The sequence below is a fragment of the Watersipora subatra genome, chromosome 1 (assembly GCF_963576615.1).
Source record: "Watersipora subatra chromosome 1, tzWatSuba1.1, whole genome shotgun sequence".
Taxonomy (NCBI): domain Eukaryota; kingdom Metazoa; phylum Bryozoa; class Gymnolaemata; order Cheilostomatida; family Watersiporidae; genus Watersipora; species Watersipora subatra.
Window position 1 is genome coordinate 16,011,317 of NC_088708.1, and position 27,905 is coordinate 16,039,221.

General features: G+C 35.8%; 3 protein-coding genes across 5 annotated transcripts in view; 1 reads left to right on the plus strand and 2 right to left on the minus strand.

Annotated features, from left to right (window-relative positions):
* Positions 1-4,433, plus strand: part of LOC137385961 (WASH complex subunit 4-like) — a 31,783-nt gene extending 27,350 nt beyond the window's left edge. Inside the window, exons 26-28 of the mRNA XM_068072592.1 lie at positions 3,474-3,569; positions 3,762-3,888; positions 4,293-4,433. Of these exons, the coding sequence (XP_067928693.1) occupies positions 3,474-3,569; positions 3,762-3,888; positions 4,293-4,420 (351 nt within the window). The 3' untranslated portion in view covers positions 4,421-4,433. The remainder of the gene's footprint in view (positions 1-3,473; positions 3,570-3,761; positions 3,889-4,292) is intronic.
* On the minus strand, positions 4,400-22,757 carry LOC137385962 (PH and SEC7 domain-containing protein 1-like). 3 transcript variants are annotated; one of them, XM_068072595.1, is made up of 13 exons: positions 22,671-22,757; positions 20,479-20,991; positions 19,946-20,151; positions 16,843-16,901; positions 12,764-12,897; positions 10,692-10,797; positions 10,112-10,190; positions 7,981-8,194; positions 7,375-7,519; positions 6,923-7,066; positions 5,472-5,659; positions 4,998-5,044; positions 4,400-4,564 (listed from the first exon to the last, which is right to left on the minus strand). In XM_068072595.1, exons 2-13 carry the CDS (start codon positions 20,913-20,915, stop codon positions 4,545-4,547), a joined length of 1,779 nt encoding a protein of 592 aa, XP_067928696.1. In that variant the 5' UTR covers positions 20,916-20,991; positions 22,671-22,757; the 3' UTR covers positions 4,400-4,544. The 3 variants fall into 3 exon arrangements, with proteins under 3 accessions (XP_067928696.1, XP_067928694.1, XP_067928695.1); XM_068072593.1 differs by lacking the exon at positions 4,400-4,564 and having other exon boundaries at positions 4,931-5,044; XM_068072594.1 differs by lacking the exon at positions 4,400-4,564 and having other exon boundaries at positions 4,931-5,044; positions 22,597-22,706.
* Positions 22,758-23,394: 637 nt separating this feature from the next.
* Positions 23,395-26,129, minus strand: LOC137410125 (uncharacterized). The gene is made up of 4 exons (XM_068095710.1): positions 25,980-26,129; positions 25,106-25,153; positions 24,822-24,944; positions 23,395-24,025 (listed from the first exon to the last, which is right to left on the minus strand). The coding sequence occupies exons 1-4, from the start codon at positions 26,058-26,060 to the stop codon at positions 23,912-23,914; spliced, it is 366 nt and encodes a 121-aa protein (XP_067951811.1). The 5' UTR covers positions 26,061-26,129; the 3' UTR covers positions 23,395-23,911.
* Between the last annotated feature and the right edge of the window lie 1,776 nt (positions 26,130-27,905).

Below are 27,905 nucleotides of genomic sequence, written 5' to 3' on the forward strand. Positions count from 1 at the left end.
GTGCTGATTTAAAAAGTAAACAAACATCTAGGTTTGCGGGCTGACAGGTACTTAATCTTTTTGTGATGAATTTTATGCTTGTTGCTTGGCGATTGTTTACGTGGCTTGGCCATCTGCTGCAAATGTTTCCTTGAGGTTTGCTAGCTCATTTTCTAGGTCAAGTTGTCAGCTACCTTGATATTGCCTAATGCATCCTTCATGTTGTATGTAAAGAACTGTGAGTAATGGTGTGTGAGCTGATATACCATAGGCTGAAGTTAGTGACCTCTCCTATTTGGTTTACTAAGGTGCTTTAGACATACATGTACTTATTTCCAACTAACCAATACTCCAGGCTTAGGTGGTTCTTCACGAAGTCGTTCACCAGCTACCCTTAAACTCTGAAAGATTCAGGGCATATTTTTCATGTAGCTTCACTTTTATTTCTTTATGGTTCGAACTTCGATGAGACAAACTTTTCTCAAGTTTGTTTGTTTTGTTTTACATTAAATCATAACATAACAAGATGATAGAAAAATTAAGGTGCAATGACGGCCCATATTCGCAGTAATATGGCTATACGAGGCGCAGAGCCCGAGTTGATAGATGAGATTGTTAATGAAGAAACATGCACATTTGGAACTTAGGCGTTTCTCTCGCAATTCTGTCTATCTTGTACCTGTTGTTTTCATAACTGGGACAGTAGTTCATCTCATTCATTATATTTGGAATCACATCACTGGGTGTGTAGGGAATTTCTTGTGGTTCAATTTAGCTGTTTGCAAAGTTTGGTCTAAATGTGTGAATGAAGTTGGGTGCCTTTATTTATTACTGTGCACCAGAAATACCAAGGTATAGTAATATTTATCTTAGCAATAGTGGAAGGCCATCAAGTATTTTTGATGGACATCTTTGCCATTCCAGGATTGGGAAACTTTCTGCTTCAGTAACTGAAAGTGGAAGTAGCTAGCATGGTGGTTTTTAGTGAACACAATTTTACTGCTCATTTGTCATCTGTGTAATAACTAAAAATTTTAGTCTCCCACCGTGGTTTTTCCCTATAAAGTCCCTTTTAGGAAAAAATTATGGTTTTCCTGATGAGCTCTTGTTAAATGAGCAATTTTCTTTGTTAGCATAAATACTTTCCTTGATAAGAGATAATGTCCTTGTTACATCCTTCCATGTAACCTTATCGCATCAGTAATCTACTCAGAAGTACCAGCTACTATGCCACCTTTTGACCAAGAGCACTGGAAGGGTCTTTACTTCATGACATTCTTTCACCAGGCCACGTGCCTCAGCGCCTCAAGCTCTTTGGGTTCACTCTTGATCTCTTCTCCTGATTGTTTCTTCTTGTGTTTTTACGGTGATACAGTGACCTTAGACCTGAGGTTAATGTCAAGCTGCACCATATCTGCATGACCAAACTCAAATTTAATTTGGCTGCTCCCTACCCATTGTTTGCTCAATAGCTGCTTTGCCTTAACAACTTTCTTGGAACATTGCCCTTTAAGATAAACGGTGCTGACTTTGTTTCTCCAATTTTGAAAATGATCAACTTCCAAGAGCCCTGTTCAGCGGAACTCAGGTTTGCTTATGTTGAACACTACCATTTTTGATTGTAACTTTTCAAGTACTATTCTAAATATATAAGGAGATCATCAGGCAATGCGTCTTCTCTTTGGACATCAGTGGCATGCAATAGTGGTATGCTTTGGTTGCAATTTACCAGCAATCAGGGAAGTCAATTAGTTGTTACAGAAACCTGTGCTTGCCATGACGCCAGTTTCTCAATGCGGAGTGGTTGAGAAGCAAATTCCTTGCATAAACTAGCTTTACATCTGATTATACGTGTTTTATGAAAACACCATCTCTAATGTTCAACTCTCGAAAAGATTAAACTAGCTCCACCATCTTCTTTGTGTCAGGGGTGTGACGCCACTAAGTGATGTCATAGTAATGGCTCGTGAATTTGTGTTCCTTGATACTTTTCAGTTTCTTCGCTTTTCCTCGAACTCAATCGAACACTTCTACTAGTTATTGTGAATGTTTTCATTTAATTTTCAATCTAAATATTTCAACAGCATTATCCTCCCATAAGCAATTAAAGCGGTTGCTGGGCACACATCTTTTGGAAAGAGATTGCATCAAGTCCCTTCTACATGTGTACTAAAGATAGCTGTCTTATCGGTTTCAGATAGGAGCTCTTGACTGTTCCCATTTCATGAGTTCTGCTGTAGAAAAGTTTTCCAAGGCTGTCACAGCCCGCCTTGGTGAAGTAGAATGGAAAAATCTGCTCACATCGGGCCATTCTATTTGTGTCATACATGTTTTGCCAGTACTACATGCAAATGGTGTCTAGTGTGAATTGGGCTTTATTGTAATCTCTCATCAGCTTTGGACTGTTCTGTATGAACAACACACTAATGGCTCAAATCATATTTAAAAGTAAAACAGCATTAGTAGGCACCATTGATTAAAGGTGTGACGTGAGAATTGTAAAAACTTTATCTGTACATGCAGTAACTTTTTATATACAAATTTGTTGAAACTTAAGGTTAGGTTTGTTCTTTGTGTGGCAGTGCTTTCGAAGACAATTCCTACTGCTGCCTATACTTCATACAGAACTACTATATGTAGCAAAAACTGGATAAAATGTATTTCCTCATAATTTTAGGGCAGCTCAAAAAAGAGTTGGCCAATGCTGTTTTTGTAATAGTACATTTAATAGTTGGATAAAAACCCAATGCAAGTAATGGTAAACTTTGCTGACTTGTACGCAATAGCAATATACATGTATTATTGCCTGTATTAATAGACAGAAAGAGGGAGACATGTAATAGAATCAATTCCTTAGCTATGCATACCTAAATAATTTCACAAAATTTGTCTTGGTGAAAATATTTGACTCACTTTTGAACATAGTCTTCCAAAAGTGTTGATCAAAAACAATTTGTGATATTTTTTCATCACTTCTAACATACTCGTTTTTCATCACATACAATGTGTAGTCCGCCATAATTATGACCATAATTCATGTTTATTATGGAGTTGTCCTCCTGCTCGTGCCTAAGCATGACAAATTTCTATAGTATGTTTTGTAATGCTAGTTACAAAATGTAGGACTTTTGTGACAGTTGCAACTCTTGCAGGTCTTTTAAAGCCCTGTAGTCTAGAGTATCTGCTTATATCCAATGCATAATGTATTCATGGCTGCTCTGAAACTGAATGAGATCACATGTACATTATAGTCGTACACTGAATGTAAATTAACACTACATGTATGTGAGTTGGCTTGGCCGAGGTGACTTAGATTCTGAAATACTGCTATGTAGTTGAACTGGTTGATTAGTTTTTATATCATGTGCACCTGGAGAGTGTCTTTAAAGCTGATGCATGTAGGAGTTTGAACATATGCAGCCTAGCTACATTCTGGTTAAATTACTGTAACAAAACCAATATAGGCGTTAACTCCGTTACCTTTTCTCTTACAGGAGGCAGTAAGAAAACAAGCCTCAAAAGGTTCAAGCGACGAGAAGCTCTCACAGACTATCTCTCTAACAATTAGAAGACTAGAGACATACCAGCAGGTAATATTCACGCTACACTTGAACAGACCAGATACAGTATAGGCACTACAGTTTTGCTAGTGTCAGCAATATATCTTTTAGTATTTTTGTAACAAATCGACCTTGGATGACAAATTATTGCTCTTTTGTGTAATATTGACATACATTCAATTTTTGTATTACTATCACCATAGCATTTCACTTTGTTTGCAGGAATTCAATTTGCTGTTCTATTCCCTGAGTAGTGCTAGGATATTCTTCAGAGCAGATAAAACTGCTGAGGAAGAGAAAGATGAAACAAAGGCTAAGACAGAGGCGCAGACAACCGAGACACCCACTGGTAAGTTTATGCATGACTCTGTAATAGCACATATTTCAGTTATCTTATATTTACACATCCTGTTATGATAATATATAATTAAACAAATCTATTAGTTTATTGTGTTCTTACAAATCGGTGAACAAAAGTGATAGAATAGCATGGACTTGAGCAAGATGGGTGGTCCTTTCTAAAATATTCACACACTCATGTTACCAGATGATCTCATAAAATGCAGCATTGGTATGGAATACTCAGCACACAACAATAGCTTACAAAAAATTGGAAACAATTATTTGATATTTAGAATTATTTTTAGATTTTAGAAATTTTTTGCTCTATAATGGATAAGTTACAATTGCCTTGTAATGAATGAAAAGAAATAATGATGTTGAAGAAGTGTTTCACTCATCTTGTTATTGCAGCAGCGGCAGACGGTGCGGGTGGTAATCAGGTAGCTGCAACAGTTCCACCGCCTGCACCAGCTGCAAGTGGAGCTTCCGGTGCGCCACCCCCTCCTCCACCGCCGCCGCCGCCCCCACCACCCATGTAAGGAAGAAACGGGTCAATAAAAAGAAACTGTTAGCCAATGAGCCACGTGAAAGCAAAGGTGTGATGAGCATAGCGCTTACTGTCTTATGATCAATTTACCACATAGTTATAATACCGTGAATTTATCAGACGAATACTTCTCGTCCTAAAATGGCAGGAAAAGAATAAATTAATGCGCCATTCAATATAACTTTGACAACACTTATCATTTTGTATTCTTAAAAATATAATATAGCAGCAAATATAAAAACTTGAAGTGGCATATTCACTGCTGATTATATATCGCAGAATTTTGTATTTCTAGAAATATATACAATATAACAATTAATATGAAAACTTGAAGCGGTACATCAATTCGGATTATATCCAAGCATAGCGTCATAATAGAGCATAAGAAGGATAAGGTGATATCGCTACATTAGATGCTCTCACATCTAGCCATTACAGGTTACAACAAATAGCGATCAGTGTATATTGTTTGAAGCAAGGAAATAACAAACAGCAAACAAGACATTCACTACGCATAAGAAAGGAGGTTTAAAGGTGGGTAACTTGGCTTGTCACATTTACATACATACCGTCACTCTCCAGCAGGTGTGCATAAGACAGAATAGCTGCCGATGAGCTGTTAACATAAATCAAATAAAATGCATGCTGTGGTTTTGCAAGAGGAAGAACAAAACTATAAAAACATGCAACACTAAGGCTACTACTAGCTTCATACATGAGATACATGCAATACGCTATGAAAGCGACATTTGTACTGGCAGGCTTTAACATCAATAAATTGCACAAAATGTTTGTATACATTTGCTATACAGAAGAACAGCGGGAGCCATGAGCATTTGAATATAAGAGTTCATGCAAATCGCATCAGAATCAGCAGATGGGCTTCCGAGTTTATGAAGCACCGAGTGAAGTAAGTATTCCAGAGAGAAGAATGTAAATCATGTCCGATTCTGCAAGTAAATCTGTAAGTTTGGTGAAGGTAAGTAGGTGAGGAGGTGGGATGGAGTTAGTAGGACGAGCTGACAGCCTGCAGGTAACTATACCTAGTAGTAGTCCTAGGAGAGTAGTGGACACCACTAGCTACCGACTCTGAGCCTAAGCTTTCCACCGACATAACAGATTCGGTGTCCGTAAAATCACATGACCTTCCAGGAAGACTTGTGGCTCCTACACTCGTGCTATCATCCAGCTTGGCTTTGAGAAGGGATCCGTATATTGTATATCGTTTTAACTAAAACAATACAATAAATGTATTAAACGTTTAATTAGTCACAAATGATTTAATTTCATGTTTTTTTATGAAAAAAAAACATGAAATTAAATTAAAAAGATAGACTGCTAGTCTTCTAGCAGTCTATCTTTTTTTCATGTCATATCGTTATCTTACAATAGATTTGACTTTACAAACACTTTTTACACGTTTGAAGAGATTTTCATTCATCGAAAACCATGAACTAGGATCAAATATAAACATCTCGGCATTACACATGTATTTGACTAAAGCGGTTGGTTGTGCCAAGATAATTTGCAACTTAGTCTACCGAACAGATGTCTTTAAAAACCTTGACAATGGAGTGGAAAGAAAATAACTCTGTGAAGGTGTGGGTTAACAATGGAGCAGCACAAATTGACAAGCCACTATGCTTGCAAATAAAGATGCTTTCATATTTCTATGCAAGACTCTCTAGGATTTGTGTGAAAGATGTCTTTCCTTGTCAGGAATATACATAAAAGCAGCTTTCAATGATATGCGGTCGACACGGTAATTTCTCTATCGGTTAAAAGATCATACATGGTCGAATACAATAAAAACACTTAGCATTCACAAAAAATACTGTTATATAGCAAGAAAATGGTTATTTTGGCCTAGAAACATGAAATTTTGGTAACATTTTTGTGTATATTTTTAAGAGCGCTTCGTAAAAGTATACACATATTCATTGCTAATAAGGCACCTTCAACTCGATTTTAGTAAATCAAAAACTATCATCAATTTCTCACGGGGTAGAATCCAACGGCCATACGTGTAGGCCATACATGTAGACCATACGTGTATGCCATACGTGTAGACCATACGTGTAGATCATACGTGTAGATCATACGTGTAGACCATACGTGTATGCCATACGTGTAGACCATACGTGTAGATCATACGTGTAGATCATACGTGTAGATCATACGTGTGGGCCATACGTGTAGACCATACGTGTAGACCATACGTGTATGCCATACGTGTAGACCATACGTGTAGGCCATACGTGTAGACCATACGTGTAGGCCATACGTGTAGACCATACGTGTAGGCCATACGTGTAGACCATACGTGTATGCCATATTTGTAGACCATATGTGTAGGCCATACGAGTAGGCCATATGTGTAGGCCATATGTGTAAGCCATACGTGTAGGCCATATGAGTAGATCATAAAAGTAGAAAATCTGAACATACCCTAAATGTAATCCTTGGAGAAAATAGGGTCCCAAACATCTCTTACCTCAAATTGTAGAAATGCCAACTTGTCTTTATAGTTAGCAACTGCCTGTTTAGACCAGGATTTCTCAGGTCTGTTATCTTCTTCCTCTAGAATGGATAGCCTTAATTCCTCAACTTTTTGTTCATGAGATGCTAACTGGTCTTCCTGCAAAGAATGTTGGCCATGAGCTAAATACTTCTCGAACACCCAGAAAGAAAGATTTGCGAAGATGAAGATGCGGTATATGTATACTTATTATAACCGTTTGCCTAATTTGGACCAGTTGGACAGTTAATGGATGGCTTGATGCAAGAGGGACTAAAACAGAATTGCACCGATATGGAGACATAGAAAGCATCCTGCTCATCGACAGTTGGACATCTCACCTTTCGACGCGAGAAAGATAGACAACACTGAATGCCAAGCTGTCAATTTGTATCAAGCTTTCAAGGAAAGAAAAGCTAGGTGTTTACCAAGTCAAGCTTTGAATAGGACGATGGAAAGAGTGGTCGGTGGAATTTTATCTGGGAGCCAACACCGGCAGCGAGGGGCTCAGCAGAAAACTCAGCAGCGATTGTATTAATCTGATTCACCCAACTCTCCAGCTCTGTAACGCTGCTGTAATAGCGAAATGGCAATGTACGGCAGCGGTACTGTTTGATGGAATAAAGTTCTGGGTACGAGTAATTGAGCACTTATGGTGCAGCTTAGCATTATAAGAAATCAACTTTAAAACTTCAAGGCCTGCTTAAAGATATGCAGTGGCTGCTTTTTGTTTTCTCTCTCATCAAGAGAGTATAATCTCAACCATCTATAACTCTAAACAGAGAATGTGCAGTTCTGCTGATGCAGTTGAGGAGACCAGTGATTTCAGTACTATAATACTAACTTAATCAACAGTGTTTTATAATGATATATTCCAGGAATTATTAGTGCTAGTAATCAAACCGTATACTTAATAATGATGAGAGAATTATTTTCTCTTGACAACGTGAACAACAGACTATGAATATACAAATGAAAAATGAAGCTATGTGCAGGTTGCAAGTTAATACACTTATAAGAAACCTCAGCCATACCAGGTTGAGAACATGTATTCAGACCAGTCTGCTGTACGTAAAAAGAAGACAAAAGGTTTCTTCCTGTAATTGCGTGCAACTTCTGCAAGACTGTGATGCAGCTGTATGAACTTGCTCGTCTCTCCAACTGGATGCTTGGCTGACTTGAGCAAATAGAGAGCCATACCCTTAAGGACAGCGTGATGACTCTTCCATCCTCTTTTCCCACTTGCCACTGAAAAATGTCGCTACTGCCATGACTACATACACAAACATGTCGCGATTGTCATGACAACAAACACAAACATGCCACTATTGACATGACAACATACACAAACATGTCGCGATTGTCATGACCACAAACACAAACATGTCACTATTGACATGACAACAAACACAAACATGTCACTATTGACATGACAACAGACACAAACATGCCACTATGGACATGATTACATACACAAACATGTCACTGTTGCCATGACTACATACACAAACATGTCGCGATTGTCATGACAACATACACAAATATGTGTATGTATGCTATTACCCTGACTACATACACATACATGTCACTATTGCCATGACTACATACACAAACATGCCGCTATTGTCATGACTACGTACAATTAACAATATTAAACCAACTCACAACTGCATCTAATACAAACAGACCTCATAGAGCTAATACTTGGTGTCAAAACTTTATTTGAAAGCCATGGCGCTTTATTTTTTCAACCTTCCCTTAGAGTGCTGCTTTATTAGAGGTGACATTCAAATAAAGGGTAGCATTGTATTTCTCAAACACCCTGTCAGAATGTTAAGAAGATAAAGTTAACTCTTTCACTGACGAATTGAATGTCGCCCATAGTTTGCACTCTCCTTTGGACGATGTTAAGGTAACCCTTTTGGATGCAAGAAATTCGCTAACACACCTCCAACTTGTTGCACTATAACTCTCAAAATAAATATGCATGTGGAAGCTGTTACAGGATTTTATAGCCCGCGTTACAATTTGTCGGAACTTCGGGTTTTAATTTATTTTTAAATTTGAAGGTATATTTTCATTTTATAACTATATTTAACATTGCATAAAAGTTCATTGCACTCATCGATATGTTTGGTAAAGTTTGCAGCCAAAACTGGATTTTTATGTGCAATAAAACAGGAATTCCGAGCGTTAATCAATTGTAAGCTGAGATCAGATTACTGCAATTATGCTATCAAACAATATGCTATATATCTGCAAATTTATAAGTTGTATAATAATAATCTAGCAAATGCTACAAATATATATTCCAGAACAAGTGACATAAACAAACCATTCTTATAATACATGCAGAAACAAAAATTACTATTTTTGAAACAAAAATATTTGCATCGTTTGCTCGGCAGGTTGCATTCTGATTGTTGCATTCGTATGGAACCATTTCATCATCTTCTGGCTGTTCAATATCTTCCAGTGTCTGCTGATCTGAACTCTTCATCTACATTGCTGAACTAGCTGATATTAGCCTCCAAATAATTTTTTAGCAGAGCAAAACTTTACGCGTTGCTATCTAGAAAACTTTTCACATAAATAATGATAAACTTTTAGCCGGATGCATGTCTATCAAAAGTCGTCCAAAGCATTGTAATTGCTCAAGCAGTTTTCACATACGTCGAAGTACCAAGACCGAATTAAAAACAAGGAACTACTATTAGCCTGATACAATTACCAATTATTTCTACGGCGTTGCAATCACAACTTTCAATGAAAAAGGCTGAAGACTTGAAGTTGGAAAATGAACTTCGATACAAACAGAAACAACCAACGAATTGTTATTGATGTAATCAAGCCATTATTAGCGCATTTTTGTAAACACTTGCTACAATGGATTCGTAAAGATTAAAAATATTAAATAGTGGTGGTCAAATAGAAGTGGTGTTCAAATACAAGTGACGTTCAATTAAAGGATGGCGCTCTATTTTTCACCCCATTTCCCATAGTGGCGCTCAAATAGAGGTGGCGCTCAAATAGAGGTCGCGCTCAAATATCAGTGGTGTTCAAATACAGGTTTTACAGTAACTCACATATGCCATGATGGTGAACATAGGGATTACAACTATCAACAAAAGCAGCCAACCAGGAAAGTGTGAACAACCTACAAACCTGGCCTGTGGTCTGTCTCAAAGCAATGCTTTTTCTGTAGGCTTCCCGACTTTATCTCTGGACCCTCATCACAAGGCATCTTTAGCAGAAACGAAGAACATGAGAACATTATAAGCATCCTTGATTTTTAATCTACTCACGTGGGTCAAAAAGGTAAAAGCAAATGAAAGACATTCACTGCGTTGTGCTACAGTTGAACTAAAATCATCAGACAACTATCAGCAGTGCCCTGACAGCGGCGAAGCCAATGGCGTAACTGCCAATAGTACCCTGACAACAGTATGACATCTGTGGCAACTACCAGCAATGCCCTCACAACAGTATGATATCTGTGGCAACTACCAGCAGTACCCTGACAACAGCATGACATCTATGGCAGGTACCCTGACAACTATGTGGCACCTATGGCAAACTCAAGTAGTAAACATCTTCTCAAAATATGCATTAATACTAAAAACACACACAGTAACGGAAAATGCTAAAAGCACAAACTCTGCCAAGTACAAAGAAATGCATCAACATGAATTAAAATGACAGGTTGATGATAATGAGCTAGTTAGACATGAAGCCTTTGGCTTACCGAGACAAATGAAGATAAACTAGGGTGAGGAGAGGGCTGTGAGGATGAAACTGCATTTCCTGATACGACCTGATCGGAGAGTGCAGAGGCATATTCCGGGTCGTCACTAGAACAGATTGCATAAGTTCCTATTAACAGACTTTTACCAAGGTGTGAGAAATGTACATGCAAGGACAGACAGCATCTTGCGATACCCCATATTATCCAGACTAGCTGCCCATATACAAATGAATAAACACTGTCAGCCATGTGCACATGTAGAGGTGAAACAGGAAGACGATAAAGAAATAAAATCATGTCCTACTTCATGCTAGGGCCGATAGATGAATCAAGTAGATTTGAAATGCTATCATACATTCACTGGCCACCTAACAGCTGTACAATGTAGGCGGCAATGGTATTACATCTCTATATGTAAATGAGTTAAACAGGGGCAATGATTGGATGTCAAAACAACACATGCTATAAGATCCATTCAACAACCAGCTAGGCTCACTAGCAGACTAATAAGGGCTGTAGCGCGTTGGGAGAGAAATAAGTCATTGTGAATGCTAGTGCAGGCACCAAGGAATGTTTTGGGAAGCACATTGTAAGCACCGGACGCAAGGGTGATATTTTGTTCTTGACATTAATAGAAATAAATAGCAATATTGTTAATACATAATATTATATTACACACATGCAATATAAATCTTACATCTTTTAGTAATAAATTTTACTGATAAAATAAACAAATTTTGTTATTCGGAAATTTATTATATTACTTTATTGCAGTTGAGTTCTCATTAACAATCAGACTATTTTTTTTTCAGTGAGCTCAGGTTTTATTTTAAAACACTGACAATAAGCTAGCCAATCGCAGTGAGCAGGAGAAGAAAATATCAAGCACTCCTTATTCCACTACCCTATACACTAGTGTTCATCGCTAGCGTCAATCGCAATGTTAATGCCCGCACATGCATTTGATATTTCTCTGGCGTGCGTTGATCTTCGCCCTAAAACAACACGAATCAGAAGTTGAAACCACAAACTATCGTAACTAGCAGTTACTCCTTAGTCTGCTAATACAACACCTCCTGCCGAGACTTGACTTAGAGATTAAATAAACAAAGATTGAATGAGCCATAAAGTAGAAATTGTCATAAGATAAAAATCAGTACAAAACGAAATATAGTTACAGAACTAGAATTTCCTTCCAGAAAAACTCAACATTGTCAATGAAAGACTTCACAGAATCAAGTGCAAGATTTGTACACATGAACACCAAGCAGTTATTCATTTAGTAGAAAATACATTAAAGTCCCTTTAACACAAAATATAACACATTAGGATGAGTTACTCTTTGTGATTAATAGATTCCAGTACCTTTACTGTAGCTATAATAGCAATGGCTTACATATCTCTGCTTGACGATTAAACACACTACTAGAACTTATTAAACAGGTCTTTGATGTGTAGAGACCGTGTATGAACTCAATGGAAAAGGGTACACGCTAAATGAACAATGTAGGAACGGCAGATATTCCTGTAGGAACCACAGGTATGAGCGGTTTGCAGGTATTCATGTAGGGACCACAGGTATAAGCGGTTTACAGGTATTCATGTAGAACCACAGGTATAAGCGGTTTGCAGGTATTCATGTAAGGACAACAGGTATGAGTGATTTGCAGGTATTTATTGCCTGCTCTCTTATTCGCGTGCATGAAAATCCTGATCATTCTATAAAATCTTATGCAGCTCAAAAATCTCTAAAAAGCTGTCCTTAGTTAAAACACAAATTTGGCGTGTTTTGCTGTATCTAAAAAAATTAATCACTTTTTGTTGAAGAATTAAAATACTTCACAACTTTTAAAGTTAAAGAAAAGTGAATACAGTAGAGTTAGACGAGACTCTACAACTGAATATCAATAAAGAAAAATCTATTCTATTTTAAAATTAGACTTCATGTGTGATTGCTACAAAAGGTAACTCTGAACCCTAATGAAAGCCTAAGGCTAGACCGAGTAACAACCACATTATGTTACCAGTGAGATGAAGGGTCCCTAACCAAACCCCCTTCCCTGGATACTTACGTTGACCAGACGAGAGCCTCTCGCTTGATTGAACTATAGCACAATTTGAGCAGATCTTTTGGAAAGTTTGTTCCATCATTAAGGGAGGCTAAATTCTCTATAAAGTCACTTGCGGTCATTCTTCTTCCTAAATTCTAAATGAAAAGCAAACTGAGTTATCATTCTCCCTATATTCTGTATGACAAACATACTGAGTTGTCATTCTCCCTATATTCTATATGACAAACATACCGAGTTGTCATTCTCCCTATATTCTATATGACAAACATACTGAGTTGTCATTCTCCATATACTCTATATGACAAACATACCAAGTTGTGATTCTCCCTATACTCTATATGACAAACATACTGAGTTGTCATTCTCCCTATACTCTATATGACAAACATACTGAGTTGTCATTCTCCTATATTCTATATGACAAACATACTGAGTTGTCATTCTCCCTATATTCTACATGACAAGCAAACTGAGTTGTCATTATCCCTATATTCTATATGACAAACATACTGAGTTGTCATTCTCCCTATATTCTATATGACAAACATACCGAGTTGTCATTTTCCCTATACTCTATATGACAAACATTATACTGAGTTGTCATTCTCGCTATATTCTATATGCCAAACATACTGAGTTGTGATTCTCCCTATACTCTATATGACAAACATTATACTGAGTTGTCATTCTCCCTATATTCTATATGCCAAACATACTGAGTTGTCATTCTCCCTATATTCTATATGACAAACATACCGAGTTGTCATTCTCCCTATATTCTATATGACAAACATACTGAGTTGTCATTCTCCCTATACTCTATATGCTAAACATACCGAGTTGTCATTCTCCCTATACTCTATATGACAAACATACTGAGTTGTCATTCTCCCTATATTCTATATGACAAACATACTGAGTTGTCATTCTCCCTATACTCTATATGACAAACATACCGAGTTGTCATTCTCCTTACACTCTATATGACAAACATACTGAGTTGTCATTCTCCCTATACTCTATATGACAAACATATTGAGTTGTCATTCTCCCTATACTCTATATGACAAACATACTGAGTTGTCATTCTCCCTATATTCTATATGACAAACATACTGAGTTGTCATTCTCCTATACTCTATATGACAAACATACTGAGTTGTCATTCTCCCTATACTCTATATGACAAACATACCGAGTTGTCATTCTCCTTACACTCTATATGACAAACATACTGAGTTGTCATTCTCCCTATACTTTATATGACAAACATACTGAGTTGTCATTCTCCCTATACTCTATATGACAAACATACCGAGTTGTCATTCTCCCTATACTCTATATGACAAACATACCGAGTTGTCATTCTCCTATATTCTATATGACAAACATACTAAGTTGTCATTCTCCCTATACTCTATATGACAACCATACCGAGTTGTCATTCTCCCTATACTCTATATGACAAACATACTGAGTTGTCATTCTCCCTATACTCTATATGACAAACATATCGAGTTGTCATTCTCCCTATACTCTATATGACAAACATACTGAGTTGTCATTCTCCCTGTATTCTATATGACAAACATAGAATCAGAATAATGAGTAGGAAGCAAACACAAATATGAAGCAGAAGTGAATGCAGGAGGAAGTTAAAACAGCCAATGACAAGCTAGCCCAACCTTAAGGGCTCACGAATAGATAGCGCAAAGGAATGCTAATGAGTGTAGAGAGCGTAACATAAAATATGGGTCATGATCACAGAAACCATGGTTAAGTCGAGAAGGTAAGATTTGGAGTTATCTACATTAGCAGAAGGAGAAAATTCTCAGTTATTTTGCAAAAAGAATTTTGATTCTAGCTTAATTACAGCAGATTTTATGGTCAATAAACTGAATGCACGTTCACCATTAGTGTGAAAACATAGTTCTGAGAAAACTGGTGTTAAAGTTTGAGAAATGAAAACCTATGCACAATTTTGTTTACATTTCAAAACGTCATAGCAACCAATATAAAGAAGTTGTGATATTTATCTAGATTTCTGTATTTATATCCAAAAAATTATGAGGAATTTAAAAATCTAAACAGATTTTAGCTGGTTGTCATAAAAATAATTGTATATTTATAAGAAAATGTATTACAGTGAAACATGGATAACTCGCCCTAGGATATAGCGAACACATGGTTAACTCGAATGGCTTTGCTTGGTCCGTTCCCACGCAATGATAAATGGCTCTATATAACTCGAACTCAACACTGTTAATGCGAACTGTTTTTTGCCCAACGGCTACCGAAACAGTTGCTATCGCTTTAGAAAATCACTTTATTCCAAGCCATAGAGGTAAACCTCAACTTTTCGTAATTCATAAGCGTCGTTATTACCTCCATCGGCAAAATATTTTTGTCAACGAATTTTTTAAAGGTTTGGTGAAATTTGATTTATACTGCTATACGATGAATAGCATGGGCTAGCCGGGTCACGCGCGCAAGGATTTTCGCCACGCACATACAAAACAAAAACAGCATGTTGTTTTTGTATTTGCGTGGCGAAAATCCTTGAGTGCGTGACCCGGCTAGCCCGTGATGAATAGTTTTCCGACGTTGACTCCGCGTTGAATCAACATCGGAATGTTGAATGTTTAAAACGTCTTAAAAGTTGTAATTAAACGTATACATTGTCTTAGCTAAAAAAAACTATTCATCATTTGACCTAAACACAGAATATGTGTGTACATTCAACAAGTATCCATTCAAAAAGCGTGAGTGATATACAATGTATCGTAAAACCTCGTAAAACTTTTAATTTAACTGCCTCGGAGTGTTGCTTTTAACGAATCCCAGGTAAAGTAAGGTAATCTTTGCATAAACTTCAAGAAAAATCGGCAAAATTGATCGTGGGTAAAACGCTCAAAAGAAAAAAATGTCTTTTCTTTTGAGCATTTCAGCAACGATCAAGTTTTGCCAATGTCAATCTAAAAATGTCCTGGCAATAACATCACCTCAAACAACAAACCAATCTCAAGTGATAGAAAAATCTCTATACTTTTTGATAAAAACGTTTTAAACTTTACATTAGAAGCATTTAATTTGAAACAAGCCATTTGTGCTTTTGATTTATATTATAGTTTGTATATGTACATGTATTTACTAATAAATAAGTAAATACATGGACTTGTGACAGTGCTCTGATAACTTGAACGCTCTGATAATTCGAACACTTTTGCTCGGTCCCCTGAAGTTTGAGTTATCCGAGTTTTACTGTACTTAATTTTGCCGATATTAAAACGGCTTGGTAGTACAGCGATATCGGGCACAGCCAAATCATCAACAAAATCTTTAGAAAAATAACAGTAACATATAGCACACCATCGGTCACTATACACTTCAATCTTTTAAATTCGAATAATTATTCTTATAATTAAATCTGATAATAATCTTATAAAATCGAATAATTATTCTTATAATTAAATATTGTAATAATCTTTTAAGAATTTTTAGGAAAATATCATCGTAATTCCCTTTACTTTCACTGCTTTTGACATCAGTTGGAATGCCAAAGTACTCATTATAAGTGTCCAAAATGTCAGAGTTATCTTTAAATTCGGCAAAAAAGAAACGATTATATTTATCAGACGCCATTTTTCAGCACTTCCTGTTTACCATAGCAACGGTTTTGAGGGAGTTTTTCTAAGGGTTAAAGACTTCTATTGGCTAAACTGACTTCAGATTCAAAAAGACCACTCTTTGATTGGTCCAGATGCACGTGTAACAAAAATCGTTACCAATATTATAAATTCAGTTGGTGCAACTTCCAAGTCGGATAACTCAACTTCGTGATTTGTGTCTTAACCATGGTTTTTGTGACCGCAACCCATATGCTAAACTGCTCTATATAATACATCCTACACAACTCTATCTTTTGCAATGATTGTTATCAGTGATTATCAGAAGTTTAAAATTTTGATTGCAGACCCAAACACAGAAAGGATATACATGTATAAGTAAAAGGTCATGATATGAGAAGAATTTATGATAAGGTGATTCAATAAACAACTAGAGTAAGAGTTAAGACCAACCTGTCCATGCAGGTCCGTGTTGAGCAGCATGATGGCACAAGTAAGTGTGTGACAGGAATCTGCAATATATGCGAGTGGAGTGTGTATTTTTGAAGTACATGTATTTTTGAAAAGACAGTCAGACAGGTTTGTGAATAATAATACAAACAAAAACGACTGGGCTGTTGTCATGGCTATAGTATGTTTAAAGGTGATTGAACATGGGGAGCAATCATTGGTTGCCAGACAGTCAGCAAGAATACATCAACTATTCCAGATAAGAGGTAGGCTTTTGTTTGATGGTAAGTAACAAGAACTATTTTTCTGAAGAGCCACATTACAAATCTTGTCTACCAGTAGTACTCTATAAATAGTATGTACAGTACTTCGGCAGTACTCCATAAATAATATGTACAGTACTTCAGTAGTACTCCATAAATAGTATGTACAGTACTTCAGTAGTACTCCATAAATAGTATGTACAGTACTTCAGTAGTACTCCATAAATAGTATGTACAGTACTTCAGTAGTACACCATAAATAGTATGTACAGTACTTCAGTAGTACTCCATAAATAGTATGTACAGTACTTCAGTAGTACTCCATAAATAGTATGTACAGTACTTTAGTAGTACTTCATGAATAGTCTGTACAGTACTTTAGTAGTACTGCATAAATAGTTTGTACAGTACTTCAGTACCACTGATTATAATACTATGAGGCAGAAGCCCAGGCTAAGGCGTGCGGCAGAGAGGGCCTGGCATCCTTTTAGTTATATCCTTGATAACAATCAGAGATCCCCATATCAGATTTTGCCTGAACTTCTCAGAAACTTAATCAAAGCTGAATTTGTTGGATTTTATTTCACATCTCAACAGGGGATTTGAGAACTTAGTCTTTATAAATGAACAGCCCAGAACTCAAACAATTTCAAGTTTACACCCTAAGTTTGAAACATTTTTGCTTTTGATGTCGAACAGATGTTCAGAACTTGGACATTCCAAAATAGGGTGAGAAATATTACGACTACTGGCGCTCTCTTTGTCATTAATATTCGATCAATGTATGCAGATGCATTTGTTGGCAGCTCACTGTATTTTATGCATCTTTTATTACAGTAGAAAGAATAAACTATTTCTACCCTATTTGCAAAAATGTTTTGGAAAAGATGGTTTGGGTAGCTTTTACAGATACCACAATACACTACAGTATACTGTTACAGATACCACAATACATTACTGTGTGCTGTTACAGATACCACAATACATTACAGTATACTGTTACAGATACCACAGTACATTACAGTGTACTGTTACAGATATCACAATACATTACAGTGTACTGTTACAGATACCACAATACATTACAATGTACTGTTACAGATATCACAATACATTCCAGTGTACTGTTACAGATACCACAATACATTACAGTGTACTGTTACAGATATCACAATACATTACAGTGTACTGTTACAGATACCGCAATACATTACAGTATACTGTTACAGATACCACAGTACATTACAGTGTACTGTTACAGATACCACAATACATTACAGTGTACTGTTACAGATATCACAACACATTACAGTGTACTGTTACAGATATCACAATAAATTACAGTGTACTGTTACAGATACCACAATACATTAGAGTATACTGTTACGGATACCACAATACATTACAGTGTACTGTTACAGATACCACAATACATTACAGTGTACTGTTACAGATATCACAATACATTACAGTGTACTGTTACAGATATCACAATACATTACAGTGTACTGTTACAGATACCACAATACATTACAGTGTACTGTTACAGATATCACAATACATTACAGTGTACTGTTACAGATATCACAATACATTACAGTGTACTGTTACAGATACCACAATACATTACAATGTACTGTTACAGATATCACAATACATTACAGTGTACTGTTACAGATATCACAATACATTACAGTGTACTGTTACAGATACCACAATACATTACAGTGTACTGTTACAGATACCACAATACATTACAGTGTACTGTTACAGATACCACAATACATTACAGTGTACTGTTACAGATACCACAATACATTACAGTGTACTGTTACAGATACCACAATACATTACAGTGTACTGTTACAGATACCACAATACATTACAGTGTACTGTTACAGATACCACAATACATTACAGTGTACTGTTACAGATACCACAATACATTATCCAGCCACCCTTTTCTATTAATAAAGTATTTACGAAAGATTTAGTGTACTTTATGCATTGGCTGCTCCATTACTATACAGTTTATTACGTTAAATAGTTTTAAAATGTTTAAAAACTCAATTTTCAGTCAAACAATTGATTAATGTTATTTAAAATACTTAGGCCTATAGTAAAAAATCATTTTGGGATTCGAGCGACTCCCCTTTCAAGCAGCCTTCTGCACCAGACAGAGGTCCAAAGCTGACGTTTAATTGTATTACTGATAGCAACATCTGGAAAAGTTAATGACATACTTAAAGGGAACTTAGTCTACCTTAAAGTTCGGAGGTTAAAGAATGCTACAGCTTGCAGTGATATAAAAAGTTAATCTATCTCCACGTGAGCTATAAGGAAAGAAGGAAAATCAATCTATCAATAGGAATTACCCTAGTTAAAACTGCTAGAGCTACTACATAATGATTATATAGCAATGTGTGAAAACTATCAACTTCCTTGCAAATTCGTATTCTCAGCATATTGTACCCTTTCTTGTAAGATGAGCCAGCATCACAAGGCCCAAATCTATTTTCATGGAAATACATGATGCTGCCAACTGCTATTAGTACTACGCCACTAATTAGGTGGTATTCTCTTCTTGCATGTAAAATGCCTGCAGATTGTATGTCAATGCTTATAGACAGGCATCTTTCTCACTTATTCTTCAGGGTTATATATAGCCACTCCCACAATGCTGGTCGTGCAAGAGAGGCGAAACTTCCCGAAACTGACTTATTTACAAAAGTAAAAGTACTACGCTTTTAGAAGGCTACTACATCATACATAATAGCTCGAAGAAGGAAATGTAAAATTTTGGATCTGTTGATGAGGTTGAACGGGGTCAGAAAGAGACCTACCTTGTGACATGTAAAATTTGCCCAGTATGGTTGGATTGCACTCGAGATAACGGCTAGAAAAATGAGTGAGCACTCTCTCCCTTTCCTGCGTCTCTCCAGCAAGTGCAAACTGTGCTAAAAACCTCCTCAAGGCTTCCACCAAGTTTAGTTTGGTAAAATCAAAAAGCCTTAGGTACTCTTCTGCAACCTTCCGTGAAAATTGATTGCTACAAGAATAAAGAGAAAGACTACCTGCAGAGACCTGGCTTGTCAGAATTATTATTATTATAATCAGGTGTAATAGACTCGGACAAATACTCATCTAATGCTCATGTAAATACTCATCCAATTACTTTGTACTAAAAACAACCTTTTCACCAGATTACTACCAAATGAAAAACAATGCTACTTTCTTGTCGACCAACTCAGCATAAAATAGACTCCTGCAACAGGAAGACTTGGTAAATCAGACGAATAAATGTGACATTAGTTAGAGCTCTCTAAGAATTTCTAGAGGAATTCATAAAGGTAGAGGTATCCATAGAGGTACTCACTCTCTAGTGAGGTGTGATGCTACATCAGACTTCTTAAATCCTTCTAACATATACAAACGCTTTGCTAATCGTTGGGCGGATGGTTCATCGACTTTACTCGTACCACCATTGGAGGGATCTGAAGCACACTCGACTTCTCTTTCACTGGGTCGGAGTAAAATAAACCTTTCATTAGGAATACTGTCGATTTTTGATGGCGTCGATTGTCCATTGGCTTTGGTTGATTTGGTGGCTGCAGATATATGTTGTAAGTCATGGCTGCCTTGCATATCTGAAGGTTGCTGGTCAGCATCTATACTATGTTCAGTTAGCTCTGGGAATCCAGTATCAGCTGGTGATGTAGACTGATAACTCTGACTCGCAGGAGAAAAAGGGCTAATGTCTAGCATGACATCACCAGTCATAACAAACTGCTCCACCTTTGGTGTAGCGGACATAGGAAATGACCTATTCAATATCTGTTTGTCTGTTGATAGAAATCTAGGCAAGGCTGAGTCACAATGATATGCAGTGCTAAAAAAGACAAAAGCAACAGGATACACAAAGTCGTATAATAGAAATAGCACTAATCACAATCGCACTCTTTTACCACTGGTTAAATAGCTTTCCGACTCCAAACATATATTATCGGACGATACGGGTGACAAAATATTCGAAAGATATTTTTATCTTTTAATAGAGTATGCAATAAACATTCATTTAGCTCTGAGAGCATAAATAAACTTGGGAATTATCTTTTATATATCACAGTAGGCTAATTACTTTCTCGATTGCCTGTGAATGAACTGAAATGTTTTAGCATACGCCGAATGCTTTATTACAAAGCAAGCATAACATTATAGCATTATCATAGCCTAAAACATTAAAAGAAACATAAAGATCTTGGGCTATGACTTTTGCTGATGCATTGCCAAGGATGCGCATACCGACTGTTAAATTATTTGCTGGCTGAAATGAAGCCGCTCTCCTATGACAAACCTAGCAGGTGACAAATTAGACAAAATCCTACAACTTCTATCGTGACATGTAAAAAAAGACCACTAGGTTACACATTTTGGATGTTTACAATATTGGATTGTAAATCAAAACTAAAGAACACAAACTAATTTTTTGACCTTATGTGAAAATATGATTGAGTATTGGATTCATAGAACTCCTAGTAAATTTACAAAACTATTCTTTTTACAGAACAGGTTTCAAAGTCAAATCTGCAGACCAAAGCTAGCCTAATTTTAGAAACTAATTGCATTAGTAATGAATATTCAAAGTTAGACTTTATTTTAATTACACATCACTGCCTATACATGTATATAAACTCAGGCCAACCTTTGCCCTGTATGAAACACCACTAAGGTTGGAGATATGGTCAAGAAAGCCAAAATCATTTAAAAACATTAAATTTGTAATGTATGAGAAAACGAAATTGGCATATTCCAACATGAAAAAATTATTTACTTTAATCTAATATACCACGTTTACCAAATATACGTACTACAAAGGAAGATGTCGTTTTTCAGACCACAGCAACCAAATACTAAATGAGTTATTACCAACACGAAGATGTGAAGTTTTGGTGAATTGAAATGTGACAAGAAAAATTGTAGCATTTATGAAAAAACTAAGCGATGTTGCAAAAACCTCTTACTAAAGATTATACATTGAAGCTAAAAGAGACTGCTACCAATCCACCGTTGCAATTACTTCAACGACGTTGAACTTTGAACAAATATATTGGTGAAGGATAATATAAAACATGAGGTTATGCACCTCAGCACCTGTGATGAAGCTTCGGCAATAACAGTCAGTACTTGAGTGAACCTAGTAACAATTCGTATTAAACTTAAACTGTTCAGTATGACACATTCAGCTTGCTTTTCCGTACGTTCTTATTTAAGCCAATTCGGTTGCAAAAGTAATAGATAAAAACTGACTACCTAACCACAACCACATTGAATGTCATTCAATACACTATTAACAATTGAGCAAGCCATTTTGACAAGCAAAACGTCATTTATTTGTAGCAGAGCGCGTGATGATAACATAAACTGAAAAAATGCTTCAACAATTTAGAATGCAAAATGAAATGAGGAATGCCATAAGTCTCTTTAAAATGCATACCTGTATATAAATTCCCACTACTTATTCGTACTACTACTACTTCAGGTGTAATTTAACAATGTGACATCTTTTACCTGACGAGCTAATACAGAATCAGCGATCGCTTCTTCAGACTGCTTTAATACTCGTAGACCGAAAACCATAATTCAACTGCAATAAAGTGACGGGTTATCTAGCAGCTCATTGCGGATGTTATTATAGGTAGTTAGACTACCGTCTTCAGTCGACTAACAATTTTTACTTGACGTATCAATCTCGTTGATCAGTTTTGATTAGCCTATGTGCCCAATCATTTTGGACCTATGTATACTGTTTAGAGCCAATCAGTTTTCAGTCAATCCCCAAGGAGTTATCCTTTCGGGCTGTGAACAAGCGTAAACAACCCATACAACAAACGCAACCCCGCAACGATAGTGCTTTTCACACAGATCAAATGTTTAACCTCTATCACACACACACATTAGTTTTTACTAATTATTTGAATGCTTATAAAGAAGGTGGTGTAAATCAGTTTGTGTTGTGTCATGAAAGCCTGAACATGACAGGAGAACATAAACACAGTAGAATGTCATCAGAGGCCCCTTTGACCAAACGAGCGACATATACGAGTAGTTTTGTGGTATAGGCTATTTGAAACATTTCTAATAATTCAACAGCTACAAAAAAACCGTTTAACAGTTATGTTTATGTTGTTTCAAATTTGCATTTTTATATGTATTTAGTAAATAATATAAATATAAAGTAAATATATATATAATAGAAATATATACATGTATATATATATATATATATGCCAGCAGATCGCTAATAAAACATTCTTACTGATTGTCTATGAAATTCTAAAGGTATGTATGTAATTGAAATCCAACCGATGCTAGCAAAACATTGTTCAACAATAGTAGCCTAATGTGTTTCAAAAGCCAGCCACTGAAACCTTGTGACTGAAGGTAATTTCGCTGAACTTATGTTCCTTCCTGTCAGATAGATGAGTCAACAGATAAAAACTATGTTACTGATCATTAGGGATTTAATGCGAGGTAACTGAGCTACAGTGTGCATAAACTCAGACTATATTACTCATTAATTCTCTAACATAAAATAGATAAATAAAAGAAAGCAGTTCACTTATGATTGCGTATAAGAGTGATATTAATACATATACTAATAAAAATGTTTTAATATGTATACGAATGGATAAAAATTGAGCAACCAACCGAATAAAAGATTTAATGGATAGATTGTATAATATATTTTTACTGACACTGCTGATACCTCAGATGAGCATGACAGAAACACAAGAGGAATAATAAACACGCTAAATCATGACTATAATATCCACAAAAATTGATTGTAGTACAACGCAAACTGTTGATATGTAGGAAAACCATATCTTACTCTCTGTGATATGCCCTTTCTTCATAAATATAACCTACAAAATTAGAAGAGTGAAAGATGGAGGAGAGATACAAGAAGGCCTAATAAACAAATGACCATGAGTGACAAACCATGTTTGTCAGAAAAAAACATTTCTGACAAACCTAATAAACATTCAGAATACCTCATGAAATGAACTGTATTAAATGTAATTCTAGATTAAAATCTATATGCGAGAGTACAGTAGAACTATTAGAGTATGTGACACTAAAACATGTATTGCGTGTGTTGACATGATATACGGTGAATAGCAAAAAACCACATTTTTTCAAGCAATATACTAACACTAAGCTTCCAAGCTAAAAATGTCTTACGTACATCATAACACCTGACTATACACAGCATAACATTAGAACTTTAACATCATAGCAACACAATTTGGCTCTCGAATGCAACTACATTTGATACATCCAAACAACGGAAACTAAACACCCAACCCCTTACAAACAGAATTCATTGATTCAACTCAAAGGCCATAGCAATGAATGTTAATCATCATAGGAACAGAAGTTGCACGCCGTCGCAACCGATTTAAACTACCAAGTGTCACCTAAACACTCTAACAATATAGTTTACTGTCTAAGGCACAAACAATCAGACACAACAGCAACAGCACTTTCATGCAATACTATTAACATTTATGATGTACTACTTATATGTACCAAAACTATGATGATGTACAATCCGTACTTTACAGCCACAGCGTCTAAAATCCACATTGTCAAAATGAAAATATATAATAACAAAATCGCGCAAGGCAATGAGATGTAGCAAACACCAAAACATCTTACCATGATGATATGAATAGCAAACACACCAACAAGATTGACGGCAAACAAGAAGTAGATGAACAGATAGGCGCTGTGGATAGGGCTCTTTTTTGCTCCTTGATACATGCACAACACGAAGGATACCTATTAATATAATATGTATTATAATATATATATATATTACATATATTATATAATATAATGCATAAACAATCTTAGAAATGAGCAGATTGGGAGCTAGAAACATGCGTGAGTAAGATTCGCATAGTTATACAAGAAACCAAATGTGACACAAATTTACTCACCAAAGTGGCTAGTGTGGCTGCCACCATGCAAATTACAACACTGCGCCTCTAAAACCAAAATTCAAACATGTTACTTGTATAAGCAGGTCTTTTCGCCTCAATTTTCAAATCGTTTTAAAAAATCTTCCATATATAAATCCCTTGACTTTTTTAAAATAATTAGCAGACACTAACCGTGTAGATCAGACAAAATCTTGTCAAATAGAGTTTTTGCAAAATACATCAAAATGCAGAGGTTCAAAGTATACCCATACACATATTACAAAAAATTTGAAGGTAATCAAACTAATTTTTGTTACTAAACATTCTCAATTTGGTTCATAAGGTTTTGTAAGCACTGAACTCACAATCTATCATTTTTGTAGATGGTGAAGATTAATATCATTTGTGCATTAGGTTGACTGAAGCTGCTGCCAATTTGTTTTAGAATTATTTTTACCTAACAATCATTCCTTTCAATCATTCATTTTTAGTTATCAATCTGCCTAACTTGACACCAAGCTTCTTCTTCCTCTTTCAGCTTTTCTCATTTAGAGGCTGTTAAAGGTCGCCATGGCAAATGGTATATCCTGATACAGTATATACTATTAACATTTGCTCACGAGATTTGGCACAGAAGTAATTGTGACTGGATGCCCTTCCCTAACACCACCAATGATCCTTCAGTGACCCCCAGACCTACGGATTGTGTGCCAGCGCACTAACTACTGAACTCCGGCTGCTCCCATAGCTCAACTTGACACCGAGCTTAAGCTTTTTAAATACTGTAAAAATGGAAATATATCGTAATCAATCACGTCTCCAAAAAAGTAAGAAAATAGCACCTTGTAAGATACTTACAAAAAGTGGTAAGACGAGTCATAAGATGACTAACCTGAGCAGGAGATTCTCCGGCACCATACAAGAGGCCTTCTTGTGACTGTTCTCTAGCCAATATTGGAGTTGTCTCCTCCATTCTTCTTATCACTCAATGATGAGGCATATTGGATATATGAATCTAAAAACTAATGTAGTTAAATACAACCTACAAAAAGGAAAATGCATTGGCTTTACTCAGATGTAAAGGTTTTCATGAGAAGTGTAAAAGGGCAGGTGATATCAGAAAGCAATCTTTATAAAACACCTATTACATGTAGGAATATTACGTGTAGGAATATTACATGTAGGAATATTACATGTAGGAATATTACATGTAGGAATATTAAATGTAGGAATATTACATGTAGGAATATTACATGTAGGAATATTACATGTAGGAATATTAAATGTAGGAATATTACACGTAGGAATATTTCACGTAGGAATATTACACATAGGAATATTATATGTAGGAATATTGCATGCAGGAATATTACACGTAGGAATATTACACATAGGAATATTATATGTAGGAATATTACATGTAGGAATATTACACATAGGAATATTACATGTAGGAATATTACATGTAGAAATATTGCATGTAGGAATATTACATGTAGGAATATTACATGTAGGAATATTACATGTAGGAATATTACATGTAGGAATATTACATGTAGGAATATTGCATGTAGAAATATTGCATGTAGGAATATTATATTAGGAATATTAATCAGAATATTAGGAATACAATAGAAAAACACTTTTTAATTCCTATAAGTATAGAAAGAATGCAAAGTGGCAGTAATATCACAAATAGTCCATTCATGAAGTATTCAAATTAATATTAAAGTTCATTGACACTCAATATTTACTCTACAAAAGCTTTCAGTTGAATACGTGAATATAAAGATTTAACATAAGAGCACAACCTGCAACAAAATTTTAATAGTTTTCTTTTGTGATGCTGGTGCTACAATTTGTAAATTTGAAACAAAAAAACATAAAACGCGGTAATATATCACTTAGCAATTTGCTTTTAGCAATGTACAATAAGTAAAACTTCAACAGGCTAACAAGACCTTAGTAAAGCAGAGTAAACCATCTTTTTGTAACTTAGTTTCTTCTTATGGTGATTATTCACAATGTAACTCGCATGCAACACGAGGGATTAGCTGTAATAGCATGCAAATTCATAGCTTTCTCTATTTAAACATGAGCAGGTTTTCAGTTTTAAACTACTGTTGTAACATATACATGAGATTGTTTGTGTATTTGAAGAGTTGAAATAATTTGAATTGCTACATATTGAGAGTGAACTAAAAAAAATCGTTTTGGTGATTTTACTGCTGTTCCCAATAAAGACATATTCCACTTTATGGGATCGCATACAACACAGAATGTCACTATAGAGATATATAAGGCTTACTAAAATGTTATTCAGACTACATAAGCAAAATCAATACTAAAATTGAAAACTGAAAGCTCGATATAACAAGAGTTATAATCGTGTCAATACTTGAACTAGACCAATTCAAAAAGGAAAACATGAAAGAAATATTTTATAATATACTGTTGCATTATAGCATTCGAGGGGCTCAGGCTATATTGGTGTCTGAACGCAAAGCAGTTGTAGGTAGTCACGGCAGTTATGGTGAGTGGATAAAGCTAGCGAATAAAGCTAGTAGATCGGGTAGAATATAAGGAAGTAGAAAGAAAGACGGAGCTTTCTTCTTCGCTACAATCCCATGTAAGTAGATACACTTGTTTATACAACATGGCGCAGCTGACAAAGCTTTAATTTTTTCTCTTGCGATCGCTAACGAAAGTGGGCTGTACTGGTGTCGAGATAAGTGTAACGATTGACAATACCTTTTAACAAGCGTGCGGGTGATGTGTGGAGTAAGTGAAAGTGAAGTGTTGAGGCGGCAATTTGTCG

Coding starts and splice junctions, on each gene's coding strand:
- LOC137385962 (XM_068072593.1), bottom strand. CDS start 20,915: ATGTCCGCTACACCAAAGGTGGAGCAGTTTGTTATGACTGGTGATGTC. Junction 10,798..12,763: donor GAGGCTCTCGTCTGGTCAAC/GTAAGTATCCAG, acceptor AATCTGTTCTAG/TGACGACCCGGAATATGCCT. Junction 7,520..7,980: donor GAATACATGTTCTCAACCTG/GTATGGCTGAGG, acceptor TCGCTATTACAG/CAGCGTTACAGAGCTGGAGA.
- LOC137410125 (XM_068095710.1), bottom strand. CDS start 26,060: ATGGAGGAGACAACTCCAATATTGGCTAGAGAACAGTCACAAGAAGGC. Junction 25,154..25,979: donor CCGGAGAATCTCCTGCTCAG/GTTAGTCATCTT, acceptor TTTTGGTTTTAG/AGGCGCAGTGTTGTAATTTG. Junction 24,026..24,821: donor TTGCTATTCATATCATCATG/GTAAGATGTTTT, acceptor CTAATTTTGTAG/GTTATATTTATGAAGAAAGG.